The sequence below is a fragment of the Rhinichthys klamathensis genome, unplaced genomic scaffold (assembly GCF_029890125.1).
Source record: "Rhinichthys klamathensis goyatoka isolate OS25496 unplaced genomic scaffold, OSU_Roscu_1.1 h1tg000325l_1, whole genome shotgun sequence".
NCBI classification, from domain to species: domain Eukaryota; kingdom Metazoa; phylum Chordata; class Actinopteri; order Cypriniformes; family Leuciscidae; genus Rhinichthys; species Rhinichthys klamathensis.
Genome location: NW_026606840.1, coordinates 3,213,876 through 3,241,461, shown reverse-complemented (window position 1 = coordinate 3,241,461; position 27,586 = coordinate 3,213,876). Strand labels below are relative to the sequence as shown.

The 27,586-nt window shown below is 36.5% G+C and overlaps 3 protein-coding genes across 5 annotated transcripts; 1 reads left to right on the top strand and 2 right to left on the bottom strand.

The window, feature by feature from the left end:
• Nucleotides 1-6,005: 6,005 nt before the first annotated feature.
• On the bottom strand, nucleotides 6,006-6,692 carry LOC130105699 (putative nuclease HARBI1; the record flags this gene model as incomplete). Its single annotated transcript, XM_056271830.1, has 3 exons — nucleotides 6,006-6,370; nucleotides 6,449-6,560; nucleotides 6,642-6,692. Coding segments are annotated over 3 exons (528 nt in total), but the record flags the coding sequence as incomplete, so codon positions are not given.
• Nucleotides 6,693-11,300: 4,608 nt separating this feature from the next.
• spcs3 (signal peptidase complex subunit 3) lies at nucleotides 11,301-14,258 on the bottom strand. Its single transcript, XM_056271753.1, has 5 exons — nucleotides 14,002-14,258; nucleotides 13,365-13,438; nucleotides 12,985-13,061; nucleotides 12,732-12,847; nucleotides 11,301-11,514 (listed from the first exon to the last, which is right to left on the bottom strand). Exons 1-5 carry the CDS (start codon nucleotides 14,142-14,144, stop codon nucleotides 11,382-11,384), a joined length of 543 nt encoding a protein of 180 aa, XP_056127728.1. The 5' UTR covers nucleotides 14,145-14,258; the 3' UTR covers nucleotides 11,301-11,381.
• Nucleotides 14,259-15,418: 1,160 nt separating this feature from the next.
• Nucleotides 15,419-27,493, top strand: asb5b (ankyrin repeat and SOCS box containing 5b). Of its 3 annotated transcripts, XM_056271815.1 has the most exons (8): nucleotides 17,043-17,134; nucleotides 18,468-18,522; nucleotides 19,959-20,038; nucleotides 20,160-20,267; nucleotides 23,503-23,653; nucleotides 23,764-23,898; nucleotides 24,037-24,228; nucleotides 26,316-27,493. In XM_056271815.1, the coding sequence occupies exons 2-8, from the start codon at nucleotides 18,471-18,473 to the stop codon at nucleotides 26,441-26,443; spliced, it is 846 nt and encodes a 281-aa protein (XP_056127790.1). In that variant the 5' UTR covers nucleotides 17,043-17,134; nucleotides 18,468-18,470; the 3' UTR covers nucleotides 26,444-27,493. The 3 variants fall into 3 exon arrangements, with proteins under 3 accessions (XP_056127788.1, XP_056127789.1, XP_056127790.1); XM_056271813.1 differs by lacking the exons at nucleotides 17,043-17,134; nucleotides 18,468-18,522 and adding an exon at nucleotides 15,419-15,644; XM_056271814.1 differs by lacking the exon at nucleotides 18,468-18,522 and having other exon boundaries at nucleotides 16,963-17,134.
• Nucleotides 27,494-27,586: the final 93 nt, after the last annotated feature.

Sequence of the window (27,586 nt, the reverse complement as noted above, 5' to 3'; positions counted from 1 at the left end):
GTGTGTGAAAATCCCAGTAACTGAGCAGATTGTGAAATACTCAGACCGGCCCGTCTGGCACCAACAACCATGCCACGCTCAAAATTGCTTAAATCACCTTTCTTTCCCATTCTGACATTCAGTTTGGAGTTCGGGAGATTGTCTTGACCAGGACCACACCCCTAAATGCATTGAAGCAACTGCCATGTGATTGGTTGATTAGATAATTGCATTAATGAGAAATTGAACAGGTGTTCCTAATAATCCTTTTGGTGAGTGTATATATATATATATATATATATATAAAATAAGTACTTATTCATACTTATTCAAACAAAGTACCCACTTTGTGGTTTTGGATGCAGCCAGTCACTTGTTTTTGAAAACAATTGGTTTAAAGAATTATTCACTGACTCACTCATAAAGATGTGAGATTGTTGAACTAATCGGTTGAGCGAATGACCTTTTTGTCGCCACCTACTGGTATTTGTTACCACTGGTAACCTGCAGTCACAGAAATCCCTACTACTAATGGACAGAATGACTGGAACAGACAATGAGAGACCAACAGTGAAAGCGCTCTTGGGATGCTACTCAACCAATCAGATTCAAGGACCGGAGGTAACCGTTGTAGATTTAGGGTTATATATATTTTGATATAGGCTACATATATATTTTTTTCCATTAAAAGGCCAGGTTCAGTCTGACACTGCAGCAACATGAGTTTTGGCGTTTTCATGTAGGAAACTAAAGGTTTGAGCATCGTTCTCCTGAGACGCCTGCTGAAGCACAATACGTGCACATAATACGTAAAGTCCTCTGAAGCTTGTTGGATTTTTTGCAAGGAAAACAGACACCTTTGAACTCCGGTGATTCAGATAGCCCCTGCTCCTCAAATGCGTTTTCCTGAAGATCCTTTGCACTCCATACTCTCCCCTCAAGACAAACAAGCACATACTCTGAACAACTGGAGCTGGGAAGGAAATATCAAGTTATTGTTGTTGAGACTGACCATTTTCGTTCCAGAGAAGAAGGCAAAACACAAATTGCCAATAGACACAGTATAGAGTAAATACAACAGTGGAATCTGCAGGAAGAACACACAATAATCTATTCTAAGCAAGGAATTTATTTAATTTGCAATGTCTATACCTGCATGCTTTTGATTCAATGTTAAATGAATCAGACAAGTGGAACGTGTAGCACAGAGGCTAGAAAAACATGCGTCAATTAAACAAACCACAACAGTACATCAGTGTGGCATAAGTCTCTATTATATCTGTCTAGGAAATGGCACAAAGCAGAATTCCTTAAATGCCACAGACGGACATCTGCCCACAATAATGGCAAATATTACAATGAATTGCACTGGGAATGAGAGGAAGAGCATATGGAGACAAAGCACAATTCACACAAACAGCATCTGCGGGATTCTGTTTGAAGGACATCAACACAATGCTGCCCGCCACCTGACTTCACAACAGGAAGGAATTGTCATAGAATCAGTTATTAATTCCCCTTTACGCAGTCCACTTCCATAAATACATGAACTGTGTTTTTTTGAATTGTGAATAGTCTGTGGAAAGAAACTGGATTCATAGGAGTCGGAGAGCAAGAAAAGGATGAAAAACTTAGTATAGCCCCTTTCACACAGCGCTTTGAACCCGGCAAATTGCCGGCAAATTGCCAGAGTGCCTTCTGTGTGAACACAAACACGACCCGGGACTGATGCCGGGATCGATGCCGGGTTGGGGACCTAGTAACATTGCCGTGTTCAGACCCGGAACGCGCGCTGTGTGAACAAAAGCCGTAACCAATGCCGTGTCGTAATGATGACGCTGAAGTGAAGTGAAAGCAGGCTAGTTAAACGGTACGTAATGCGCTAGTTTATGATCGAATCAGAGAAAAAAATGCACAAGCGTGGTTTCTCCAGAGAGAAATCGCAGCTCATAAGCAAACTATACACGTTGCTGAGACATTACATGTCACATCGATGTCACGTGTCTTTCCGGAACATACACGGGTTGTGTGTGAACGCGCTCTCTGATTCCGGCAAATCACTGGCAGTGTGAATGAAGCAAAATCAAACGAACCCGGGTCAAATCCCGGGTCGCTTTATCCGTGTATTTTCCGGAATCTCTGTGTGAAAGGGGCTTATGACTAACAAATAAGTCAAATAAATAAGTTTTTGCTGCCATTTAATTAGTGGGATCTTTATTAAATTACATTATTTTGGCCTTCTTAACTCACTAAGAAATGAAGCAATTCTGGGTGATTTGTCAAGAACATAATTATTTTCTTAAGCCCTATAGTGCAGAGGATATACCTGTATCTCTTGAAAAACAAATAATAACTCCTAATAAATCTTAACATTTCAAAGCGAATGCTCAACATTAATACAGTAAAAAGCATGAATAAGTACAATTGGTTAAAATTAAGATTGTAGGTTTCATACTTTTGTTTTTTTATTCCTCTAGAGATCACATGAACAGCATTTTTAAGCAAACAATTTGATTGTGAGAAGATTGTCAATGTATTTAACAATCAGTTTAACCCAAGGTAAATCCACATAAACGCACATGTTAAATGAATATTTGAGAATTCTGTCATTAATCTGTCAGCTCACCCTTGTGTTATGCCAAACCCGATTTTCTTTCTTTCTTTTTTTTTTTTTTTTTTTGTGGAACAAAAACGGAGAAAAGGCTGATAATGAACGTGACTAGGGTTGTTATGCTTCAAAATAACGAAAAGCATCAAAGAAGCAGTTCTTGTGTGTTTTATTTCATGCCTTCTGAAGCCATTTAATAGTTTTCTTGTGTATATTAATCACAGTTTTTTTCCCTTTACATGCCCTGTGAGCATCCTCTATGTTAGCTTCCATCATTGATCTATTGGTGACATGCTTATTCTTTAAGAGACAGGGAGAAGTTCCAACTATGTGATCATCTGCTTTTGTTGTAGTATAAAATCCCTCTCATTCACCATAATCACCTCATTTTAAACCTTGGTTTGTGTTTTATTTTAGTGAAAATGTCCAGAACATTCTCTTTTGGTCCAAATGGCTCACACAAATGAGGTTGAATTTCCTCTTATTACTCTCTCTGTGTGTACTATAGCAGAACAGCTTGAACTGCTACAATTATTACTATTACATATGTAGAGAAATTTAATTTTGAGTGCAAATATTTCACCTATTTCCTTTCACATGCTCTTACTCAAAGAGAAAACTTGATCTTATGTTTCTTTTGTGTGATACAACGTTGCCCTCACAGGAATGAGATGTACAATGGTTTCTTTCTTTCTTTCTTTCTTTCTTTCTTTCTTTCTTTCTTTCTTTCTTTCTTTCTTTCTTTCTTTCTTTCTTTCTTTCTTTCACCCATCTTAAAGCAGAGTATCTGGACAGATTCTGGACATCTGGACACTCAAAAAAAAATATAAAAAAAATGTTATCATAACATAAAATAAAACATAAATATAAAATAATAATAATTATAATAATAATAATAATTCATTACATTTATATAGCGCTTTTGTCGGCACTCAAAGCGCTTTACATAGAAGGGGGGATCTCCTCAACCACCACCAGTGTGCAGCATCCACCTGGATGATGCGACGGCAGCCATATTGCGCCAGAACGCCCACCACACACCAGCTTACTGGTGGAGAGGAGACAGAGTGCTGAAGCCAATTGAAATATATATATATGGGGATGATTAGGAGGCCATGATGGACAGAGGCCACTGGGCAAATTTGACCAGGATGCCGGGGTCACACCCCTACTCTTTCGAAAGACATTCTGGGATTTTTTTAACCTCGGCCTCGGTTTAACATCTCATCCGAAGGACGGTGCTCTTTGACAGTATAGTATCCCCATCACTATACTGGTGCGTTAGGACCCACACAGACCACAGGGTGAGCGCCCCCTTCTGGCCTTACTAACACCTCTTCCAGCAGCAGACTAGTTTTCCCAGGAGGTCTCCCATCCAGGTACTAACCAGAGGGGTATTGCACAAAAGTAGAATTAAGAAAGCCAGGATAAAAGACCAGTCCCGGCTTGACCTAGTTTAATCAGTGCATCCTGGCTTAATCCGTTGCATGTTTGCTGAGCCAGGATGAGAACGCGCGGATATGTCAAGCCAGGTGTATATAGTTTGGATAAATGCACGTTCATGGCATTCTTTAAAAGATCACGAAATCGATCACAGAATCACCGATCCGAAAATGGACAAAACGCGTGCGGCATACTTTTCGCCTAATGAGCAACAGCTTCTTATGGAAACGTATGAAGAAGTGAAACATATAATATGTAAAAAAGGCAATACAGCTGCTGTAATAAAACAAAGAGAGAATGCATGGCAAACAATAGCGGACCGATTGAATGCGTAAGTAGTCCAAATAACCAGTGCTCCACTGAAACCCTCATAATTACAATTCAAGGAGTTACTTGTCATTTTCAAAAATAATTGTATACTTTGCCTTAAATGTGACCAGTGAACATGCATTTAACATGAAGAATAATTGCAAACACTTACCCACTATGTGTATCTATTTAGTTTATTTTATGTCTATTATCTCTTTAATCTTTTTACTCTTATCTATTTGTATGTAGGTTTTGTTTTTAATTGATTTGATGTAATCTATAATCAGATATTTTGCTCTATTTTTATCCATCTAATCTATTTTATCATTTGTATCTATTCCTCTTAAAGAACAAACATGTCTGGCCAAAAAAGGACTTGGCAGCAAGTCAAGATTAAATACAAGAATATTTTGCAGGCTGGTAAGTGACTTGTTTGCGGAGAACATAGGTGACATGTTTGCTGACATTTTATTGTCTGTGCTGATTTTAGCAATAAAAAAAAAAAGTCATATATCTGGTACGGGGGGTGGCCCTCCAACCCAAGACTTCACCCCAGCAGAGGAGCTGGCCCTGGACCTAAATAAAGGGAAGCCAGTGATTGAAGGGATCCAGGGAGGGACATCCACTGACTCTGGCCCAGCAAGGGATACTGGCCTCTTCATACAAAGTACATTATTGCCATACAACTGCACATGGAAAATATTGAAATCCATATATATTTTGTTTTGTAAACTGTGTGACTTTGCCTTATAGTGGCTGGTAGCACCCTTACACTTTTGGAGCCAACAGACTATGATTTGCCGGTGAGTACTCTTTATTAAATCATAGGCTTTGCATGTCCTGTCAAAAAATATCAATACAAGTATTGAAATGGCAGAGGGAAGCCACATCTACAGCAGTGGAGTGCACTTCTGCCGATGATGAGACCGTGTCGCTGGACTCCAGAAGGCTCGAGGTATTTTGTGAAAATAGACACATTTTTTTATAAGTTCATAATAGATAAGAAGTCAGGGAAGTGGTACTAATAGAAAATATTATTTGTTACAGGATCCTGACATTGGGCAACCTGATAAGCAGCCTGGTAACATAGTGCGTATTGCCTAAAGTAAATTTACATTATGCCAAAATTCTGCTATGCTAACTAAAAGGTCTTCACAGAATTCACAAACTGTCAGATATCTCTACACAACCCATCTAAAGAGACAGATCGAGCTGACAGAAGTCAAGATTGATGTGAACAAAAGAAAGCTGCAGGACATGGACCTTGAGATGCAAATTAAACACAAGACACTGAGGAAACTAGAACTGGAAATCCAGAAACTAGAAAGAGAAGCAAGTGACTTCAGTTCATACTGTGACCATGACTGTAACACAATGTATTAATCATTATATTTTTTTCTCTCCAAAGCTCCAAGCTGACAAGTGATAACAGCAAAATAATAAAAGAAAAATATTCCAAAACCATTGTGGTCTTGTAACTTTTTTTTATGAATGTCAAGTATACACTTTATATTTATTGATCCAGTGAAGTGGAACTAGAATTTGGGAAGATAACCACAGTGTGTGCTGCTGATTCCAAATAAAATGCATGTACACATGAAAAAGTTATATAGCCTGCATTATCCTTTATTAAGGGATGGGCTAAATCAAATTTAAATTAACTGAACTAATTTGCAATGTATTGTTCTCTAACAAGTCTTCCATTTCTGTTATCTGGGAATATGGCAGCATTGTCCCAATTAACATCCAAAGCAACTCTGGGAGCCCTTTCTTTTCTTAGGCTGGCAATATTGTGCAGCACTGTGCAGGCAACAGTCACATCACATGCTCTGTCTGGGGAGACCCTCAGGTGGTGCAGGCACTGAAATCGTGATTTCAGGAGGCCGACGGTCATTTCAATTCGAGCCCTGGTTTTGGCATGGGCATGGTTGTAAGCTTGCTGTGCTGGGGTTTGGGGGTCTGTAAGGGGAGTCATCAGAAATGTCTCACAGGCATAGCCTTTGTCCCCCAGCAGCACACCAGAGAACTCACCTGCGAATACAAAACATAATTCTTACAAGTACTGTACCCTTGATGTTCAAGGTGCTTAAAAAAAATGGGGTGGCTTACCTAGAGAGAGTCTCTGGTAAATTCTACTTGCCCGAAAGATTCTGGAGTCATGGACTGAGCCAGGCCACTTTGCCTCTAAATTTGTGATAAGGCAGTCAGCATCACAGATCATCTGTAAAAATATATAGCCTATTAAGGTCATTTAATGCACAGAATAATTATGTAGCTGACAGTAACCATAACTCATTCTTACCTGAACATTGACACTGTGGAAGGATTTCCTGTTAACATAATCGCCCTCATGTGCCCCTGAGGGGCGTTGGATACGAATATGGGTGCAATCCACTGTACCAATTACATTAGGAAAAGCTGTAACACAAAATAATGAGTGTCATACTGTGACTATGCTAATGTAACATTTTGTAGTAATCTGTTATTATTCGTGTAACCTGCAATCTTGTAGAACTCCTCCTTGATGTGGATGAATCTTCTGTGACCAGGGAAGGTGATAAATATGTGCACAAGAGATTTCAATGCCAGACTTACATTTCTTATTGTGCGGCAAATAGTGGCTTTATTGAGGTTTTCTGCATCACCGACAGAATACAGAAACATGCCACTTGCAAAGAATCGCAGTGCTACGCAGACCATCTGTGGGACAATGAGAGCATGGCTCCGTGCTGTCTTGTGCTGTATGTTTGGACCCAGCAGCCTACACAAATATCTGATGCCATCACCTGAGAATCTGTACCTCTCAGTCAGATATTCGTCTGAAAAGGCCAATGGGTCTGCCCTATCTCGGAAGACTCTTTCATGCCTGAATGCTCGTCTGAGTATTAAAACTTCCTCATCAACTACATCATCCAACAAAGGACAAGCCATTGTGAATAGGAAACACACAAATCTTTAGTCTATATAGTCTTTTCGTTGTACTTGTGACAATGACAATAAAGTTTTCTATTCTATTCTATTCTATATACTACATATTGACCTCGTTACGGACTTAATTGAAACCACATTTGCAACTTCATGAGCCATTTCTTATTATCTCATCAACTGCAAAAAAAAAAATTTCTCATTCAACAGTACATTTCTACTCTATACTTGCATTTATAGATATACATAGTCTATATTCTATTTCTCATATTGTATAGTATAGTTATTTTGCACTGTGTTGGCATTCATTGTGGACAGCAAAGTAATAATTGCTCAGGAAAATCTGCTTTCCTCACTGGGTGTATGACAATAAACGCTTTAAATCTCGAATAATATATATATATTCATCAAACCTCTGACAGTGAAATGAACAGCAGTTTTCAATAATAACTAAAATAACAGTACGCATACTTAGATGAATGACAGTATATCTAGTATTTTAATGCAGGACCATGAAGTGACTAAAACACATTAATATCTAGTAGGATTTAGGGAGGAACTAGCCGATAAATCACTAGGATTAATCTTAGCCTGGTTGTTAGCCTGCTCCGGAGCAGGCTAGCTGCAAAGTGTAAATCTCCATAGTAACTTAATGTAGATTAATTTAGCCTCCCTTCATGCAACCAAGTAAGGGCTAAATTCAGCCAGGATAACTGGAAAATCCCAGCTTAATCCCTTATCTTGCTTTTGTGCAATACCCCCCAGGCTCAACCCTGCTTAGCTTCAGTGGGCAACCAGTCTTGGGCTACAGGGTGATATGGCTGCTGTTAAAAGTACATATGTTATCATAAAAAAAATGAATACAAAATGACTACATTACTTAACAGTGGCTATCAGTGATGCGCGGGTCAATGTATAAACAACCCGCACCCGACCGACGTTTCAACTAACCCGCCCGCAACTCGGACCGCAAAAAAAAAAAGAAAGAAAATATTGTACCCGACCCGCTTCCTGACCCGCATTTTTTAAAAGTAGTAAATGCTCATCGTTGCGTCATTGGGCCATTAGACGTGTAACACAAATGTGTAAATAGCATCGCAAGAAGTAGGCTAATTGTTTATTAATAAACATGAAGTTGACGTTGCTGACTCGCGATCTTCACAGTAGTGAATGCACATTTCATACAGATAAGCAGAGAGCAGTCCGTTGTCTTTCGTTTTGAATTGTTCTGTTTACAAGTAGACATTTCAATATAGATATATTTTTCAGGTCTGTGAAGTAGGTTACCTTATGAGTTTCGGTTAATTTATGAGACGCGCTCCAGTTCACGCGCCGGCGCCTCCGTGTCGTGATTATCTTGTCTGCTATATGTACTTCTTATTTATTAAATCCAGGCAATTGGTTGATGAAACATTGATTAAAAATAAGATACAATTAGTACAAATTGAAATTCAATTTGCTTGTGTCTTCTGTTTGAGGTCTCTGTGAAAGTTTTAAAACAGTCTTTTAGTGCCGCTTCAGAGCGGTCACGTCCTTGCATTGTTTTTTCCTCATAAATGCGAGCACGAAAAATAAAATAAAATGAATATTTTATGTTCTGTGGAGAGCCAACCCTTCTTCATCCGGTGGGTAGTATTACTTTTGATTTGCGCAGTGTAATTCACAGAATTACAAAAAAAATATTTTGCCTCCTAAAAGTTAAATATTTGTTTTGTCATGCATGAATGCGTGTGTAGCCTATTTCCCTCATATAAATATAAAACGCATGTGTAGACTGATATGTTTCTAATGTCTGGACTCCTTTAAGGGGGTATGGATAAACAGACATTTCAATATATTGGTAGCCTATTAAATGCATTTTCTGAGAATTTATAGGCCTATTTCAAGTTTTGACTGCAAATGTCACGTCCATAACGCTGGAATTCCCCAATTTTAAATAATCTATCCTCAACTAGTTTTGTTGTGTTGGTCTACGTATTTTATAATGTTAACTTCAAAATTCAAATAATAGGCCTACTAATATAATTTAAATATGTGGTAGCATTGGATCTGGACGGGAAGGATAACTCTTGGAGTTGGAAGGGGTGTGTCACGATTCTTTAGGTTCGTGCATCTGAGTGTCGTGATTTCGGTTTCATATCGCATATCGTTACAGCTACATCTTTCCTCTCTCCGCCTCCATCTCTACCTGTAGAGTCTAGACTGAGCTCGTGCGTCATCTTCGTGCCAGTTATTCAGCCAATAAAGTGTAGGCCTATGTATTTCATAGAAAATTGTGTCTAGTAGCTACTATATAAATTACAAAGGTTTAATTGACATCTTTATTTCAAACAACCCGACCGACCGCGACCCGAATATCATTAAAAATATTTTTGGATGACTCGTAACCGCGGGTGACCGCAGGCACATTTTGGATCAACCCACGCATCACTGACACACACACACACACACAGAGGCAAATGCTAATTTCCCAAAACTATATTCAGAAAGCCAGTTGTCAAATAGCCTACTTTAATCTCAAAATCTTGAAAACATAAGAAGCACTTTGTAACTTTATCTACAAGATGACTTCTGGTTTCTTAGCCAAGCAATTAGTGACCTTATCAGGAGTTTTCAATCATATTATATATCACATTGCACAGTATTTCATTTCTTGCACATTCTCATTCTATTTCTTGGTATTTCGGAAAGCTATTGTGTGACTGGTATATTTGAGACAATCAAGAAAGCAGAATATTGCATTTTGTTTCATTGTGTTTGGATTAATGATGAGAAATGTTTTTCCACATTAGCTCACTGAGTTTTTGTCCAAGTGATTTTAGATTAAGGAGAACTGAGTTCAAAAATGAGAAAGTTATCATGCTTGGAGTTTTTGCAGCATAATGTGTTAACAGTTTTGCAGATACTGTATATGTTTCTGCACATTAGCACAAGCAATGTATGCCTTGGTGTAGCCCATTGATTTAATCATAGCGTCTCTCCAATTAAAATACTGGAACTGGCATAGAGAAGTGAAGTGTTCAAGTGCTGCCATCTGGTGACTGAATCCGGGAACTGTTAAAACAAATATTTCTCGTCTCTCCAAAAAACTCGTTAGTTTGGGTCAAAACGTAACTGAATTACTTACAGAATTTCAATTCTTCAAGTAATAACAGTTTTTACTTGGAATTTAATGTCAGACACTTTTTAAAGAGACACTTTGCGACGCAGTTTAGCAGCAAATGCACTCCACACACCTTGTAATTTTCAAATAAGCCCAAAGAACATTATTATTTGGATCAGGTGTGTTTGATTAGAGTTGGAACCAAATTCTGCATGTAGGTGCCTATTCAGTGTGCTATGAGTAACCTTGATCTGAACACTCTAAGACGATTCTATATAAAACCTTAAAGTGTTCTGTCAGGTGCTTCATGTATATAACCTTTTAGGGGTTCCATTATGGGATAATTGTATGGAATTATTTTTAATTCACATTTAATTTGAATTAAATGTTATGAATCAAACAGCTCGTGAATATACTTTATCAGTAGAAAAAATAAATAACCCATTTATCATGAAAATATTACGCAATCATTTAAAACATTTCTCATCAATATATATATATATATATATATATATATGGTTTTTTTTTTTTTGCAGATCCTTTTGGCATCCTTAAAACTGAGTCAAGCACCACAGGAGTGTTGAACCCCACTGATCTTTTTTTTTTTTTTTTTTTTTTTTTTTAGTGAATGATTGTGCTTCCTTTAATTGGTTACAAGTACTTTTGCTTTGTGAGCTCTTTAGTTGTAATAATGAAAAACTGACATTTTAGTACCACGGACCAAAACAGATTATTAACAAAAATATTCGTATCCACACAAGACAATTGTGAAACACCAGATAATTATTTTCCAGATGAAAAAGCTTATCAGGATCCCTTTTTTCGGAACTATAACTGTATTAATGGCCACAGAACTGAATATGCCTATCCATCTCTTGAAATATTAGTATGTTGCAAAACAAATTATCAACCCGCATAAACAACAGTCACTCCTTAAAACAATGTGTCAACTTTTATTAAAACCCGTACAGAGCACAACATTTACAAATATGGTTTGAGATGGACTGGAACAGTTCAGTAGCTCTTTGCCATTTCATATGATTCAGGAAAGGCGAGACTCTTGTGTCCAGATCCCATGACCAATGGCAGGATTCCAGCATTTGGCACCACATTCCATGAGAGAGTGAGAGTGATGTTCTTATTCGCCCTGTGTTTGGGAAAAACAGAGAGATATCAAATAAATATCTATACTTTTCAGTTCTACATGTCAAATACTTGTAAAACCATACAATAAGTCTTCATTTGTTAACATTAGTTTAGTTGAACCAGCAATGAACAATACTTCTACAGCATTTATTAATCGGTGTGTTCATTTCAGCATTTACTATCACATCTTTAAACTCAAAAGTATCATTAGAGAATGCACTGTGAAATAACATGAACAAAGAATAAATAATTGTATTTGTATTAACTAGCATTAACAATCATTAAACAATTATGTCCGAAAATATATTGCTAATTGATAATGCATTAGCTAAAATAAACTAACGTTAACAAATGAGACCTTATTGTAAAGTGTTACCCAAATATCTATTCCAAATGTGGTTTACATTGTCAATATTCATTTGAGTTTAGTTCAACTTAGAAGATGTGTGTTTTATGATGTTTCTCTTATTGTTTTACTTATGAGAAATCTGATTGATTTTTCAAATTAAATTTCATTTTAAATTAATTTCCAAATACAAGATCTTAAGTGTGTTATGACTGAAATATGCATGACTCATATTTCAGTCATAATACGCTTAAGATCTAATATTTAGAAACAATTCAATAGAAATACAATTTGGAATAATTTTATTGTAAAAAATTATATGTAAAAATTATAAATAAAAATTAAAATAGATAGTTTGCGGTCAGTAGAATTTTTTTATGGAAAGAAATGAAGTTTTATTCAGGACGGATGTATTACATTGATCAAAAGTGACAGTAAAGACATTTATAATGTTACAAAAGCTTTTTTACTTCAGATTCTATTCTTTTGAACTTTCTATTCATCAAAGAATTCTGATTTTTTTTTTTTTTACAAAACTGATTTCAACACTGATAATAATAATTAATGTTTCTTGAGCACCAAATCAGCATCAGCATATTAGAATGATTCTAAAGGATCATGTGACACCGAAGACTGGAGTAATGTTGCAAATTCAGCTTAATTGCATCACAGAAATAAATTCGATTTTACAATATATTCAAATAGAAAACCGTTATATAAAATAAATGCAGCCTTGGTGAGCAGAAGAGACTTCTTTTAAACATTAAAAATCTTACCGATCTAAAACTTTTGAATGATTGTGTGCGTGTTTGTGTGTGTGAGAATGTGTATATAAACCGCACAGATGAAATACTCTGAATAAAGCAACTAACCTTAAACCATTCCCATCATCAAAGAAGAAATACTTGGATTTAACTTCCTTCAGGTTTAGTTTGGTGTTGTCACCTCTCAAGACAATCCTGTCCCATAGAACCACCTGGTTCAGTGCCTAACATGGGATAACATGGTACACTTTATTGATGTGAAAAACACAAACAGGTCTAGTATATACAACACAACAAATACCCAGCTCTCATTCACATAGATTTTAAAAGCTCTGGATATACTGAAGTGGTATAGACTTACATTGCTTTTGGTTGAATATTCAGCAGTCAGGTAAAGAAAGAGCTCCTTCACATTCCAGTCAAATATTGGCCGCAGATGTAATAAAGCGGTTAAAGCAAATAATGCAAATCTAGTTCTAGATGTAAACTGCACTGCAAAGCTGATATGGAAGCTGCATCTCAAAGAGGCACAAATTCAACAAAAGCTGCATTTACAAAGACTGCAGAATGGTGAACCGAGGTGGCATAAATGCATTTATACAGGAATTACTTTTGTAGAAATAATGCTAAATATGTAATTAATACAGAAACGTGAAATAATAAATACAAATTTGAACAACTATGGCTTAAGTGACTTTTTTTCATCAACATGGATGTGACTGTGTTCTGTCAAAAGGATATTAGCAGAAAGGTCAAATGTCACAAAGCCCAAGTCACTCCTCTCTCGTGGTCCTGTGAAGTCGTCTACATTTTTACTGGAGAAAGAATGAGACAGAAGATCTCAGCTTAGATGTGTGAAACACAGATGTGAAAGACGAAACTACATTCCCAGCAAACACGTAACGTTTTTACAACGTTTCACAACGTTGTTTTTTGGTTGCTATTAGGTAATGTTGCAGTGCAACGTTTTAAAAACGTTTAATAAACCACACCTAAATATAAAAAAATAATGTAACCAAAATAAAACATTTTAGAAACGTTGTGAAAATATCCTGCAACCTGACGGTACACACACATTTAAAATGCACATTACCCACAAAATAAACCTTTTTTTTTTTTTTTAAACGTTTCAAAATACTGTTGAACAAAAGCATAAAAACAAGATCTTTCTATTTAATTAATTTGCACAGCTGACGTGCTGCACTGCTATTGGCCATCAGCTCAGCATCTACAAGTCCCATATGCTGCAAACAAATATGATTCTAAATGGTCGGCGATGCCTAATATATATCAAATAACTTCTATATTTTAATGATCGTAACATTGATTTTGTATTGAACCTCTGTTCGCAGGCTCAGAAACAGTGCAGTTAACTTACATCATGACTTTGGATACGTGTATATCCACCGGTACGCTTCTGTCTTTGAACGCTGTGGTAATGAAGCACCCGAATGTGAGCGCTGCCATCACACTGAGAGAGAATGCAAAGAGTGAGTTCGCCCTCGACAATACCGTATTCATGATTCAGTCTAGTTAACAACTAACAATGCACTGCAAAAACAAAGATATAAAGAAACGCTTCGAGCGGAGGTTCAGAGCAGGAAGTGAGGCAGTTAAAAGATGATTCGGAAGCAAGACCTACTTCCTGTTTCATTTAGAAAGTACACATTGCCACCCAGTGGTCAGGAAGTGGCATTGCATGAATAGTCAAAATTATACACAAAAATACCAGTGTACATGGCAACAATTCATTACTACATTAAATAGGCCTACAACATTATTAAAACTGCATTTTATTAACATTACAGTTCTTATTTGCTTTTTATTGTTGACTATGTTCCCCAAACATGTGCTGTAGTCCTTGGTCTACTGGAGGAAATTAATGAAATTTGACAGTTAGACCTTGAATAATTGTATAGGCTAATACAATTATTCTTATTTTCGTTGGAATAATAGGCCTACTTAGGCATATTGTTTTCCTTCTAATACAATTTCCCATACCCTGCACCAAAAAAAAAAAAGAAGAAGAAGAATCTATATCTAAATTAAATCTCTTTAACACTCTTTTAGCTAGATATATACAATGTCAAATTTTAAATGCAACCTATTTTACATTGTTATTTAAACAGTATTTATTGATTGATTGATTGATTTTTACGAATAGTATTCCAAGCTTCAGTCAAGTTTAATTTTTTTATTAAATTTATCAACAAGAAGCTTTTATGGCTGATTCACAATAATATTCCTACTAAAATATTGATGTCTCCTATAAACATGCTGCATTTATTCAGAAGGATCTCTTACAAGCTCTTAAAAACGTACAAGCAAAATTGAATGTTTAAAAACGCTTTCAGGAGAAAAATCACATGCAATCTGTATTAATACTTGTTTCAACAAACAAAATATAGCTCCCATGGATCACATGATCAATCAAAAACTGGCTTTAACCTGGGAACTCCAGTAACATAATTAATCATGGCCGATTGTGAATGGGTATTTCTAAAATGGCAATACATAAACAAAAAATAATCTTTAAATCATCTGAAGTCTGCTGTATTAGCAACAATATGTTAAAATACAAATGTAATAAAAAACAGAACTGTCACAATGTATCATGAGACAAACATCCAAATGACAGTCAACACCTATTGTTATGGCTCAGTCAAGTGGCCCATTTTCCACTAGCTAAAGGTCCAGCTGCCTTATCTCATCCATACTCTGAGCCCAGCTGTCTTGGGGAATAACTGGGCCGGTCTGGCATATGATCCCCATCGACACATCCCTGGATCCCATTCCAAAACATTCACAGTCACTGAGCAGCAGCAATGACTGAGATTTTGGAGGAGCGGCCATTCGGCTCGCAGTATAGCAAAGTCTATCTCTCGATTTTTGTCCTTTTTTGCTTCAAACTTTTTGTCAAGATCAGCTTAAACATACTGACCCACTTCTATGCGGTTAAAGGAAACCGTAAGGAGGCGGCCCGGATCGCAGCTGAGTTTTATGATTTTGGTCAAGGGCACAGTAAGTAGGCAAGATTGGGACATATTGGGGCTGTAGCCTATATTTTGGAGCAGGTTCTGAGACGAGTCACTAGGGTGAGATTGGCTTTATCACTCTTTATATCTCTTTGTTAACACTGCAAAAACGTTGACTTGTTGTGTAAAGAGAAAGCTTCTGTTGCATGGCCCAGTTTGTAACACTAAGAAAATTGGGTCAGTGTTCTTATCTAATGCTGAGTTATTAAAATCGCTTTCTCTTAGCTACACTTAAAAAATCATTTTGGTTACACTTTATTTTAAAGTGTCCTTGTAATTATAAATTTGAATGATAAATTATTCATTTTAAAGTGTCTTTGTAAATGCATAAAATGTAATTATACCTTTAAGTAGGCATACTGATGAATATTAATCAACAACATATAGCCTACTTAATATAGGGTTAGGGGTTGGATTAGGGTTTGGTTTGTGTCAGTTGCATGCAATTTTGCAGTTTACTGTTATTACGATAGTGGGCTAAGTAGGCTAATTTGTTTTTTTTATTTTACATGAAAATATTTGGTGTGATTCACTACAGAAATAGAAACCCATCCCTCACATTTATTCAGTAATCTATATCTCAGAAGGTAACACCTTATTTTAAGGTGACATAGTTACACATTACTACATGTTGCTACTTAGCATACTATAGTAAGATTATGCAGTAAGTAAGTACAATAACTAACCCTTAACCAAACCCTAACTGTAACTCAATAAGTAGCTAGTTAATTACTCCTTATGTAAGTACAATGTCACCTTAAAATAAAGTGTAACCTGAAGAATTCAGTTAAAATGTGGTGGTTATGTCTGGAAATGCTCATCTTAACCTTTTTTTTCCCACTATTTTGCTGCTCTGTAGGCCTATCATGATCTCAATAACATGCAGATTAGTTGAATACTTCAAATGCTGTATAGGCTATGTACAAACTAAATGAGATGAACGTCAAACATTTTACAATATAACGTTAGCTGTGGCACCTTTCTAATACTAACTTGCGATATAAATAGCTTAACGGGTACGGATATGGTAGCCTAGTGAAGATGTAGTACCTCATCATGAATATAAATTACGTTCCGTGACGAACGTCCAGAAGGAGCAATTTTGCCCCCGTCATTCTACTATGGCAAAGGCTCGGCTTATGAATATTAATTACGTTACGTAACTGGATGCTCCAGAAAGATTACCAAGCGTCAGCGTGAACTTATTAATATTCATATGCTAAATCTTTGCAGTAGCCAACACGACTCTGCTGAGGTCTGAAACAACAACAAGCCGAGCAGCCAATCTCAGAGAGAAGCGCTATATGGTCACACTCGCTGTGTAAAAAGAAAGACTCAGACCTGACGCAAACATGCCTGAAGTTCCCTGCGGAGAATCCGAGAACTCAGATAATACTCCCAAGAAAAGAAAGCGAGAGGACGTCGAGGGTTTTTCTGCGAAAAAGAAAGTGCGCTGGGGTATTTTGATTAGTCAAGGTGAGTTATAGAAACGTGTAAATAAATGTGCCTTTTGCGCCCTAGCTATCTCATTGCAGTAATGCATTTGTATAGGGGCTACCTAACATGGCAAATAATGTAATATGATAAATATTAATATATATAATATTATTAATAAATATTAATAATTAGTTATGATAAATAATATAATAATAATATGACATATTTGTATAGCCTGTTATGTTATTCTAATAATGTTAATATCAAATCATCATGAATATTGTTATAGGCCTACATTAATTGTATATTAAAATTATTAAACAACAAAATAAGACTAGGGATAGGTATCGAGTGCATAATTGCCACGAAGTGTCATTCATACACACACACATGAAGCAATGGAGCAGAATGAAGTGAATATGACATCATTGGTAATGTTATTTCCAGTGTTGGATCGTGTTTTCTTCCAAAGCTTGATTCTTTCTCATAATTTCCCACAACCGAAAATACAAAGCTGACTAGCTATTTGCAGACTATGCAACAATATTAGTAGCCTAAGTAGCTATAGCAACGTACAAGTAGCATGCACTATTGTATTGTGTTTATCATATTGTGTACTTGGCCTAGTAGTTGTTAGTTAAATGTAAAACAATAAAGATTTCATTGTTTTTATTGCTGCACACAGCTACTGTGCGTTTAGTCATTCCTAGTTGGAGTTGGTTATATTTAAAGCCTCTTTGCAAGGGCATCAGAGTTCAAGTAAACAAATCACACTATTAGCGGACTTGTATCATGTATTAAACATAGGCTTTTACCCTAATGTTTGTTTATTAAGGGAGGGATTCCTTTATATTATTACAATACACCATAGAATTGAATAGGACTGTCTCCATGACTATAGGAGTCTATAAACAGGGAAGTTACAAGTAGTCCTAGTCTCCGTGGAGCTCAGCTGTAGTCACATGAACACAACAGGATCTGAAATATTCATGAAAGCTCTCAGAATATCACAATAAAGACTGCTTGCAGTTAGTCAACCAGCGTTCATACTGAGAACAGTGAGAAGTGCCCATCAGGCAACAACCTACAGTATGTTTCTTGATTAGAAATAAACAGGGCTATATATCACTAATGAAGTAGTTTTAACTCTTTAAGTGCACAAGAAAACACAAAATTGCATCATAAAAAAAACAGCATCTAGTAGTCTAGTATCATTGTAACTGACTAAAGCACAGCTGTGACCTAAAGCTCCACATGTCACTCTGGAATCTCAGTGGCAGCCAGTAACCCATCGCTCAGCTAAGCTAAAAAAGAGAATAGGCCTACGGCTACTTTTTGCACCAAGAGATGATAGGCGTCCTTTCATTTACAGGCTATGGCGTATACGTATCAATGGCTAGATGTGCCGTGGGGCGACGGAGACATGGGTACGTAACGGAACCTCTTGCTCATTCTGTGCCAGGAATGACAGTTGCAGAGGGCAGCTTTCGTATGCTGTTGTGGCTAGATTGAGCTTATGCTAAATATAGATCTCTGAGTAGATATCTCCGGTTGGAGCTGCTAGCACTGTGTATTACGGAATTAATAATTGTTCTGTTCTTGCCTACGATTATTGTTATACGATTACTAAATAGAAAATGTTCAAAGGCTGTGTTGTTGCTGCTACTGTGGTCAGTAGGTGAATTTTCCAAATGGGGTCCGGGGACTTTGCGGGGATGTGTTTAGGGGGCCTGTGGAAAATTTGAGAAAAAAATATTTATACATTTTTTAAGTGATATCTATGTTAACATTTAAATACAATATCTATCAAATTTGGTAAACAAACATTTTTAACTTTGCTTTGAAAAGTGCTTCAAATAAATCTGAATAGAAAATTCACTATATGAAAAAAAAAAAAAATCTAACTTGGAAAAAAATGGGACTGAGGAAGTTCAAACTTATGTTTAAGTTGCAAATAGGATGCAAACTGATCCTCTGTATAAAGATCTCATATACAAAGTAATCCATTTCCCATCCATACTGAAAAAGAAAAATAATTTAGCACAAAATTACTGCTCCCCCATTTGATTAAAAGTTTAGCTTTTTTTGAAGAGTAACACTGACAGAGAGGTCTTTGACACTGACACTGCTTCCGCTTGAACACGTAATGAAAGATACATGCCATCCAAAAGCCTTGGCATTTACTGCCCTGCAATGTTTAATGATTGGAAGTCAGAGGCCTCCACATCCAATTGGTTTTTGTGAATGGGCTTTTGCCTTGTATAGTTCCATATGAGAGAAAAAGTTCTCTCAAGTTGTTTAAAAATAAATGGATCTTGCCTTTATTGCTTTTATTCCTATATTCTGATAAAGTAAGTCCAAAATCCAAATGTTCGTTTTATGAAGTAACATTCTTTCATTTTCATTTTGTATTACAGCAACACGTTCAAATGGCTCAGCACATCAGTTGAAATGAATCACCTTTATTGTATAAAGAGAGCTGATAATGCAGTGATTCCACTCACGGGCTCTTCTAAACAGCTGTCAATGGGCAGTGTCAAAATCACATCACTCTCACTTTAGAATGTACTGGAAATTATATCAAGTCCAACTGTGGCTGAGTGGGTGTATTTAAAGCTCTTGAATTTCATGGTAGTGCTTTTGTAATTGTTGATTAGCTTTTAACTACAGCAAATTATGGTTGCTGTAAATTATGTTAATGTAACATTGGATAATTGTTAATTCCAAATTGTTTGGGCTTGTTTTGTAGTTTGTTTTTCTGAGAAGAAAGGGCATTTATTAGTCATGGGAAATAATTGGGTGTCAGTTCATTGGCTTATTAATAAGAATATTTTGACATACTGTATGTTCATTCCCGTCTCAGGTTCATGGGCGGATCGTTCTCCACTCCATGAAGCTGCATGTCAGGGTCGACTCCTGGCTCTTAAGACTCTTCTCTCACAGGTTTACAAACATATACACATACAATAATGGAACAGAAATTGTTTTAAAAAGAGATACATTTTGTAACTTTTTAAAGAAAAAAATATATATATATTCCTGTTTTTCTTCTCCATAATACCAGGGTCACAATCCAAATATCATCACCATTGATCACGTGACTCCGCTACATGAAGCTTGTCTGGGAGATCATGTAGCATGTGCCAGGGCTCTCATAGAGGCCGGTGCCAATGTGAGTTACAGTTATTAAACAGCATATTAAAGACTTGTCAGCAACATTACAACAATTATGAAACAAAGTAATTATAATATATAATTTATTTATTTATACAAAGTAAGTATAACATTTAAAACACATGACAACTTGCCCCAGTAAAAATCACAGCTGCCCTGATTATACATTTATGAAATATACACTTGTCCTGAGTACACAGTTCAATCTTTTACTCAATTGTATCTTCATTATATAATTGATACTTGCTTGAATGTCTGCCAATGTGGTTTTATTGTGTTTGCTTGTTTACCCAACAGCTATAGCAAAAGTATGATAATAATATCATTTATTTGAAAGATAAAATTCACAAACTTTAAACCAGAAATCTGGAACCAATTGAACCACTTATTAAAATAAAAAGTATGGAATTAATATTTTATCCCCTAACCATATAGGCTATAACTACTGAGATACAGTCCCTGTGATAACTTCCTGTGTGACAACTAACCCCGGCCTGCCCTAATTGTTTTTTTTTTTAGATGTTTTCCTGCTTTTGGTTTATTAGATGTTTAGCCCTTTCATGCATGGTCACTACAGTGGACAGCTATTCAAAAAGCCCTTCCTTGCGTATAAAGGGTTTTGATGGCATAGTTGCACATCAACCACTAGAGTGGACACTAGTGCATCATCCTATACACTGCCACCCTGTGGCAAGCCGTTGTATGTGGAATTTTTTTCTCCAAACCAAGATGACCGACAGACAGTCAGAAATTCTCTGGAAGTTGCTCTGGAATATCCATCCATTCCTTCTATCCTAGGAGACTCTTGCAGGTAAAAAATAAATAAATAAATACTTAAAAAATACTTGAAAATACTTCATCTGCAGTAACTTTTTTGGCTGTAAATCTTGTTAAAAAAAAAAAAAAATTAAAGTCTTATTATTACTGATAAACCGTGAAAGCCAAAAAAACAAACAAACATAGATATTGTTTATTTTCTTTAGGCAATATACAATATCACTCAGTATTACACAACTACTACACATTTGCTGGTAAAATGCCGTAAATGAGACCTACCTGTCGCTACATTCCTTACTCAGCCTTTTTTTTTAAATACAATTTTTATCAAGGTAAAATCTAAATATAGTTTCCAACGAAAGTATTGTTTAGTGTAAAATATGTTGAAGATTAGTGAACAGGCTGTCGATTCATTAAATTATAAGCTATTTCCTCACAAAAGCTGTTTATTCACCGTAGTGAAGCCTCTCCTCCATTGATACCCATTAAAAAAATAAATGTGACAATACTAAACTTTTATTGAAGTAAAATAATCGAAAGTGGATAATCACATTATGAAATAAATGTTTTTCTTCAAAACAAGTTGGCCATATTGCCATTACCCTTTTATTAAATACTTTTTGCAACCTCCTTTTGCCAAGATAACAGCTCTGAGTTTTCTCCTATAATGCCTGATGAGTTTGGAGAACAACTGACAAGAGATCAGAGACCATTCCTCCATACAGCATCTCTCCAGATCCTTCAGATTCACAAGTTCATGTTGGTGCTTCGTCTCCTTCAGTTCACTCCAGGTCAGGGGACTGGGATGGTCATGGCAGAAGCTTCATTTTGTGCTTAGTGACAGTTTTATGTTGATTTTGATGTCTGTTTTGGATCGTTGTCCTGATGGAAGATCCAACCACGGCCCATTATAAGATTTCTAGCAGAGGCGTTCAGATTTTCATTTTTTTATATGTTGGTATTTACTAGAATCCATGATCCATGAACATGTATCTGAACAAGCAAAAAAAATAGGCCCACAACATTAATCTAGCTGTATATTTAACCGTAGGCATGGGGCACTCTGTATCCCTGTTTGCACCAAACCCATCTGGTGGGTTTGCTGCCAAAAAGCTCTTTTTTTGTTTTGTTTCGTCTGACCATAGAACCAGGTCCCTTTTGAAGTTCCAGTCATGCCTGACTACTGAATATGCTGGAGTTTGTTTTTGGATTTTTCTTGAAACCCTCCCAAACAACATGGTGGTGATGTAGGGTTTTTTAAGCTTTCTGACCAACCAAAGATAACCAAAGTAATCTCTGCAATTCTCCATCTGTGATCCTTGGAGAGTCTTTGGCTACTCAAACTTTCCTCCTCACCGTGCATTAAGACAATATAGACACACATCCTCTTCCTGGCAGATTCGTAACATCTTTAGTTGATTGGAACTTCTTAATTATTGCCCTGATGGCTATTTTCTCACAGCCACTTTCTATTTTGTAATGGTCAACAATCTTTGGATGCACATCATAACTATATTCTTTGGTTTTACTCATTGTGATGGATGATTAAGGGAATTTGTCCTTTGTATTTCCTCATATTTATACTCCTGTGAAACAAGAAGTCATACCTAGACAATTTCATGTTCCTAGTCACCCTGGTGTGAGATACTTCAGATATATTTTACTCATAAAAAATTCTAGGGGTGCCAATAATTGTGTCCAACGTGTTTTGGAGAAAAAAACAAACATGTATTTTATAATGTGATCCCCCCCCCCCCCACTCCCACTTTCAATTATTTTACTTCAATGAAAGGTTAGATTTTTGTGCAAATTATTTGAATGAAAGATCAGATAAACAATGCGGATTTACTTTTACAGCCATATTTGATCATATTTACCAGGGGTGAAAATAATTCTGACCACAACTGTAGTAGTCTGAGTTGGGTTTCCACAGAGTTGTACCTTCTCTGGTTGTAGAGATCTTTGATCACGTCCTCATGTTCTGATATCAAAGACACTTAAAGATAGTGTTTAGATGAACACAAAGATAGTTCAAGTTGTATGAAGTTCTTCTCCGTCTGCTGGTCGAACGGGAACAAACTCAATTGCGTTTCCAATAATTGAAGCTTTACTATATTTTTGGAATATTTTATAGTTTTCACATGATTTTATATAATTTTATTCATTGGTTTGTTAAATACACAGTATTACTGTGTTATTACTGTGTTATTACTTTATTATGATTAATACAGTATCTCTTTAGTTAAAAACACAAACTGTCCACTCAAGTGGACATCTGAAAATTTCTTTGGAAAATTTCCATGTCCTAAGAGCAATAAAAACACTTAGGAAAAAAAAGAAAAGAAAATCCTGACAGAGGTTGTCATAATTCATGCATGAAAGGGTTAGTAGAAGACTCTGCTCAGATTGATCAGTTTGTGCGGATTGTGCTGTTAGCATGTTCTTGTGCATGGCAGGTAAAAGCCACGACCATTGACGGTGTGACCCCGCTGTTTAACGCCTGCTCGACAGGAAGTTTCACCTGTACAGAGGTGCTTTTGGAACATGGAGCAAAACCACAGGCAGAAGCTTGCCAACCTTCGCCCATTCACGAGGCATCGAGCAAAGGTAATCAAGTAGTTCTGCTTTAGTCTAACCATAAAAATCCATTGATTTGAATGTACAGCATTTATAGCAGACTTTACAAAAATATAAACATAGAAGTGCTGTTGTTTCAGGTAGGGCAGCATGTTTAGAGTCTCTCATCTCGTGGGGAGCAGATGTAGATTACGACATCCCCCATCTAGGAACACCTCTCTACATTGCCTGTGTCTCCCAACAGCTCCAGTGTACACAGAAACTTCTGGATGGAGGTGAGCTCATCAGACTACTGTTCAAACCAAACAAAAAAATTTAATTGTTTGGTGTATTTTGGCGTGCTTAGGTCAGGTCTTCTCACCATTAGTTCTGGTCTTGTTTATTTGATCACAAAAAGGATCTGTTTTTCATAGGAGCCAATGTGCAGAAGGGCCGTTTCCTGGACACTCCACTACACGCTGCAGCACAGAAGGACTGTCCAGATATCATCAGACTGCTACTAGAGTTTGGCGCTAACATCAACGCTCGCAACCTGGAGCTGCAAAGGCCGGTGGAGACAGCGCCACCCAGCAGTACGGCAGAGTCTGCGCTCCTTCTGTATGAAGGTAAGGCTGCTCAGTTGAGTTTTATCTTCCGTACCTTATACAGTTGTAATTGAAATTATTTAACCCCCATTGCAAGCTTGGCCAAATTGGTTTATTGGCAACATGTACAGAGTTTCAGGTGTTTGCAATGAACAAATCAAACAAAATTAATTTAAATAGGTCAAGACAACAAATGTTTCAAGTGGTTCTCCCAAATTCAACTGAAAATGCAACTTTTAATGATTTCTGCAGTCTCAAAATTATTCAACCCCCTGAATAGAATCCCTCACAACAGCACAAATCTGCAAAACAGGTGTTGTCTCAAGTACACCTGATTAAACTAATCAAGGGATTCATTAATTGCACCAGGTGTGCTTGTGCTAGAACACATGACATATCTGAACTGGCAAGGTTTGTTGAGAGCCATATTTATAACATGCATCAAAATGGTCAAGTTAAGAGAAGATATGCACTTCATGAACAAGGAACAGGATAAAAAAGATAGCCAAGGCACTTAATGTTCCTAGAGACAACGTTGGAAGCATAGTTTCCAAGTTCAAAGTTAAAGGAACAGTGGTTCCACTACCACTACCTGGATGGGGCAGAAAAAGGAAGCCATCAACTGCTGCAACCAGATTTCTGGGAAGGCAGTTTCAGAAAAACCCTCGAGTGACTGCAAAAGACCTGCAGCAAGACTTGGTGGTAACAGGCACTGAGGTTTCAGCTTGCACAGTGAGGTGCCTACTAAACCGCGTGTGACCTGCAGCGTGTGGAAGACAAGATGGATTCATTGAAGTATCAGGAAATCCTAGGAGAAAACATCATGCCATCAGTGAGGAAGCTGAAGCTTGGGCGTCATCGGACCTTCCAACAGGACTATGATCCCAAGCATACCTCAAATTCCACTAAGGCTTGGTTGCAGAAGAAGTCCTGGAAGATTCTACAGTGGCCATCACAGTCACCTGACTTCATAACTCCATAGAAAATCTCTGGTGAGATTTGAAGGCGGCGGATGCAGCATGCAAACCCAAGAATATTACTGAACTGGAGGCCATTGCTCATGAGGAAGTAAGTAAGTAAGTAAGTATGCTTTATTGTCAGTTCTACCCCATGTACAGTACATACATACATATAATTGAAATTGCGTTACTCTCAGACCCATGGTGCTTACAAATAACATCAACTAAAAATCTAGATCAGATATAAAAATATAAAATACAACTATCTAATAAATAATAAAAGAAAAAGAAAAGAAAACAGCGCAAGACACATGGCAAGTAAAGTGAACAACAAACAGTGCCGATAAAAAGATAGTAGTGCTTATTCCTGTCTGATTAAAGTGATAAAAGGGCTCAAAGGGCAGTCCTGTTATTTAAACTGACTGATGAAGTAATAGAACGATGTCCATTCTATGCTGAATGAGGTAGTGAGCAGACCCATGCGTCACCTGTAACTGGTGCATCATCATAGTACGTTAATGGAAGGGAGGAGTGGGAGGACCCAAGAAGGCTGAGACCCAAGGCTGAGATTCCTCAGAAACGCTGCCAGAAGCTGGTGTCTGGTTATACATCTCGTTTGCAGCATGACATGACAGCAAAATGGTGTTCTACTAAGTACAAAAAATGCTTGCCATGAAGGGGTTGAAAAATGTTGAGACTGCAGAAGTCATTAAAAGTTGCATTTTAAGTTAAATTTGGGGAAACCACTAAAAACATTTGTTGTGTTGAGCTATTTCAATTACTTTTGTTTGATTTGTTCATTGCAAACAGCTGAAAGTCTGTACATTTTGCCAAAAGACCTGATTTGCAATGGGGGTTGAATCATTTTGATTACATCTGTATGTTTTAATCCACTAAATTAAATTAATTTCTGCAATAATATGTTCATTGCATATTTAAGACCACATTTGATGAAAATAATTAAAACTGAAAACATTGAGTTAAATGGGTGAGAACAATAATAAAAATATGTTTTTAATTTAGGCTAGGATTTGAACATGGGTCACCTTGTCCATATACTTTATGAAATACTAAGTTGTCAGAAGTTTTTTATTTATTTTTTTTATAAAAAGGGGATTTTGCTAACTTTCCCTGTCTTTTCCTGGATAGCCACGCCACAGTCTCTGTGTCAGCTGTGTAGACTGAGTATCCGAAACTATATGGGCCGATCCAGACTGCACCTGATTCCTCACCTCAAACTGCCTTCTCTGCTCAAGAGTTTCCTCCAATACAGATAGACTCTCAACGTTACTCCACAAAGCCCCTCCCCCTTTTATTTTCTTATATTAAGTGCATTAATATACAAATAAGGTCATCACATTTTGTTTGACCACCAACGCACAGAAAACACTATTACAATAGCCATTCATTTCACTTAATTTAAGTTCAATTGTTTATTTTTAAATACTTATATTTTTGTGCAACTAATGAACACCAGTTAACTATTTTTATATAATCACAACATTAGTGTAAATTTATCATTTGTAACCTGCACTATATAAGCTGCATGCCTAATATGATACAAATATATCATGTCAGGGTGAAATCATTAAAGTGCATGTCAGTATAATGAATTAAAAAACAATTATCACACTAATGTAAAAAAGAAGAGGATAACTGTTCAGAATTCACAAAATCTGATGCTATCAATATTTTCACAGCTTCCCAAGCTGCATCATGAACTGTTTAGAAAATAAAAAAATAAAACCGCTGGAAGATTCAGTGTAATGCAGTACTTTTGCTAATCATTTTGTTGCCAAAACAAAGCATGATAAGATATGTAACTTATAAATAAAGAAAAATATTTAAAATTTGTCTCATTGGTCTCCCTTTTCTTTGCATTGCAGACTAGTACTGTATTTGAATCATGTTCAATGTAGTGCAATACTCATAAGCAAAAATAGAATAATAAGATTTCCTGTACACTTGATCTTTTTAATAGCAATTATCAAATCATAGTCACAAAAAAGAAAGTAATTGCCTGTTCTTATATATCTCGCCTTGCGCTTTTATGATATCATCAGTCAAAATAAATAGATGAGACACTTGGAACATGCAGAATTTGAAAAGCTCCTGGCTTAATCAGATGCATGACTCAACTCCAGGATCGATATATACCTGTTTAACTGTCCTCAGTTGCGTATGAACAGTGATCATATGAATATGTTATATACACCCATTTAAACTTGGATTTAGACGTAAATTCTACAACAAAACTATATACAAATAAATACATTTCACAGTGCATTTCACATTTGATGAAAATGGTCTCTGTATGTTTTTTTTTTCAACATAAAACTTACATTCCATTTTGTATACTCAGCTATGCATGACAACCATTGCAACTGATGATTTTAGCAATACAAATGACACTTTTTGTC

Excerpts from the sequence above, each read along its gene's own strand:
- spcs3 (XM_056271753.1), bottom strand. The coding sequence starts at position 14,144 with ATGAATACGGTATTGTCGAGGGCGAACTCACTCTTTGCATTCTCTCTC. Across the intron at positions 13,062-13,364 it reads GACATTTGACCTTTCTGCTA|ATCTGCGGCCAATATTTGAC; the intron begins ATATCCTTTTGA and ends CCGCTTTATTAC. Across the intron at positions 11,515-12,731 it reads GATGATGGGAATGGTTTAAG|GGCGAATAAGAACATCACTC; the intron begins GTTAGTTGCTTT and ends TCCCAAACACAG.
- asb5b (XM_056271813.1), top strand. The coding sequence starts at position 15,449 with ATGACTGAGATTTTGGAGGAGCGGCCATTCGGCTCGCAGTATAGCAAA. Across the intron at positions 23,899-24,036 it reads ACAGAAACTTCTGGATGGAG|GAGCCAATGTGCAGAAGGGC; the intron begins GTGAGCTCATCA and ends TGTTTTTCATAG. Across the intron at positions 24,229-26,315 it reads TGCGCTCCTTCTGTATGAAG|CCACGCCACAGTCTCTGTGT; the intron begins GTAAGGCTGCTC and ends TTTCCTGGATAG.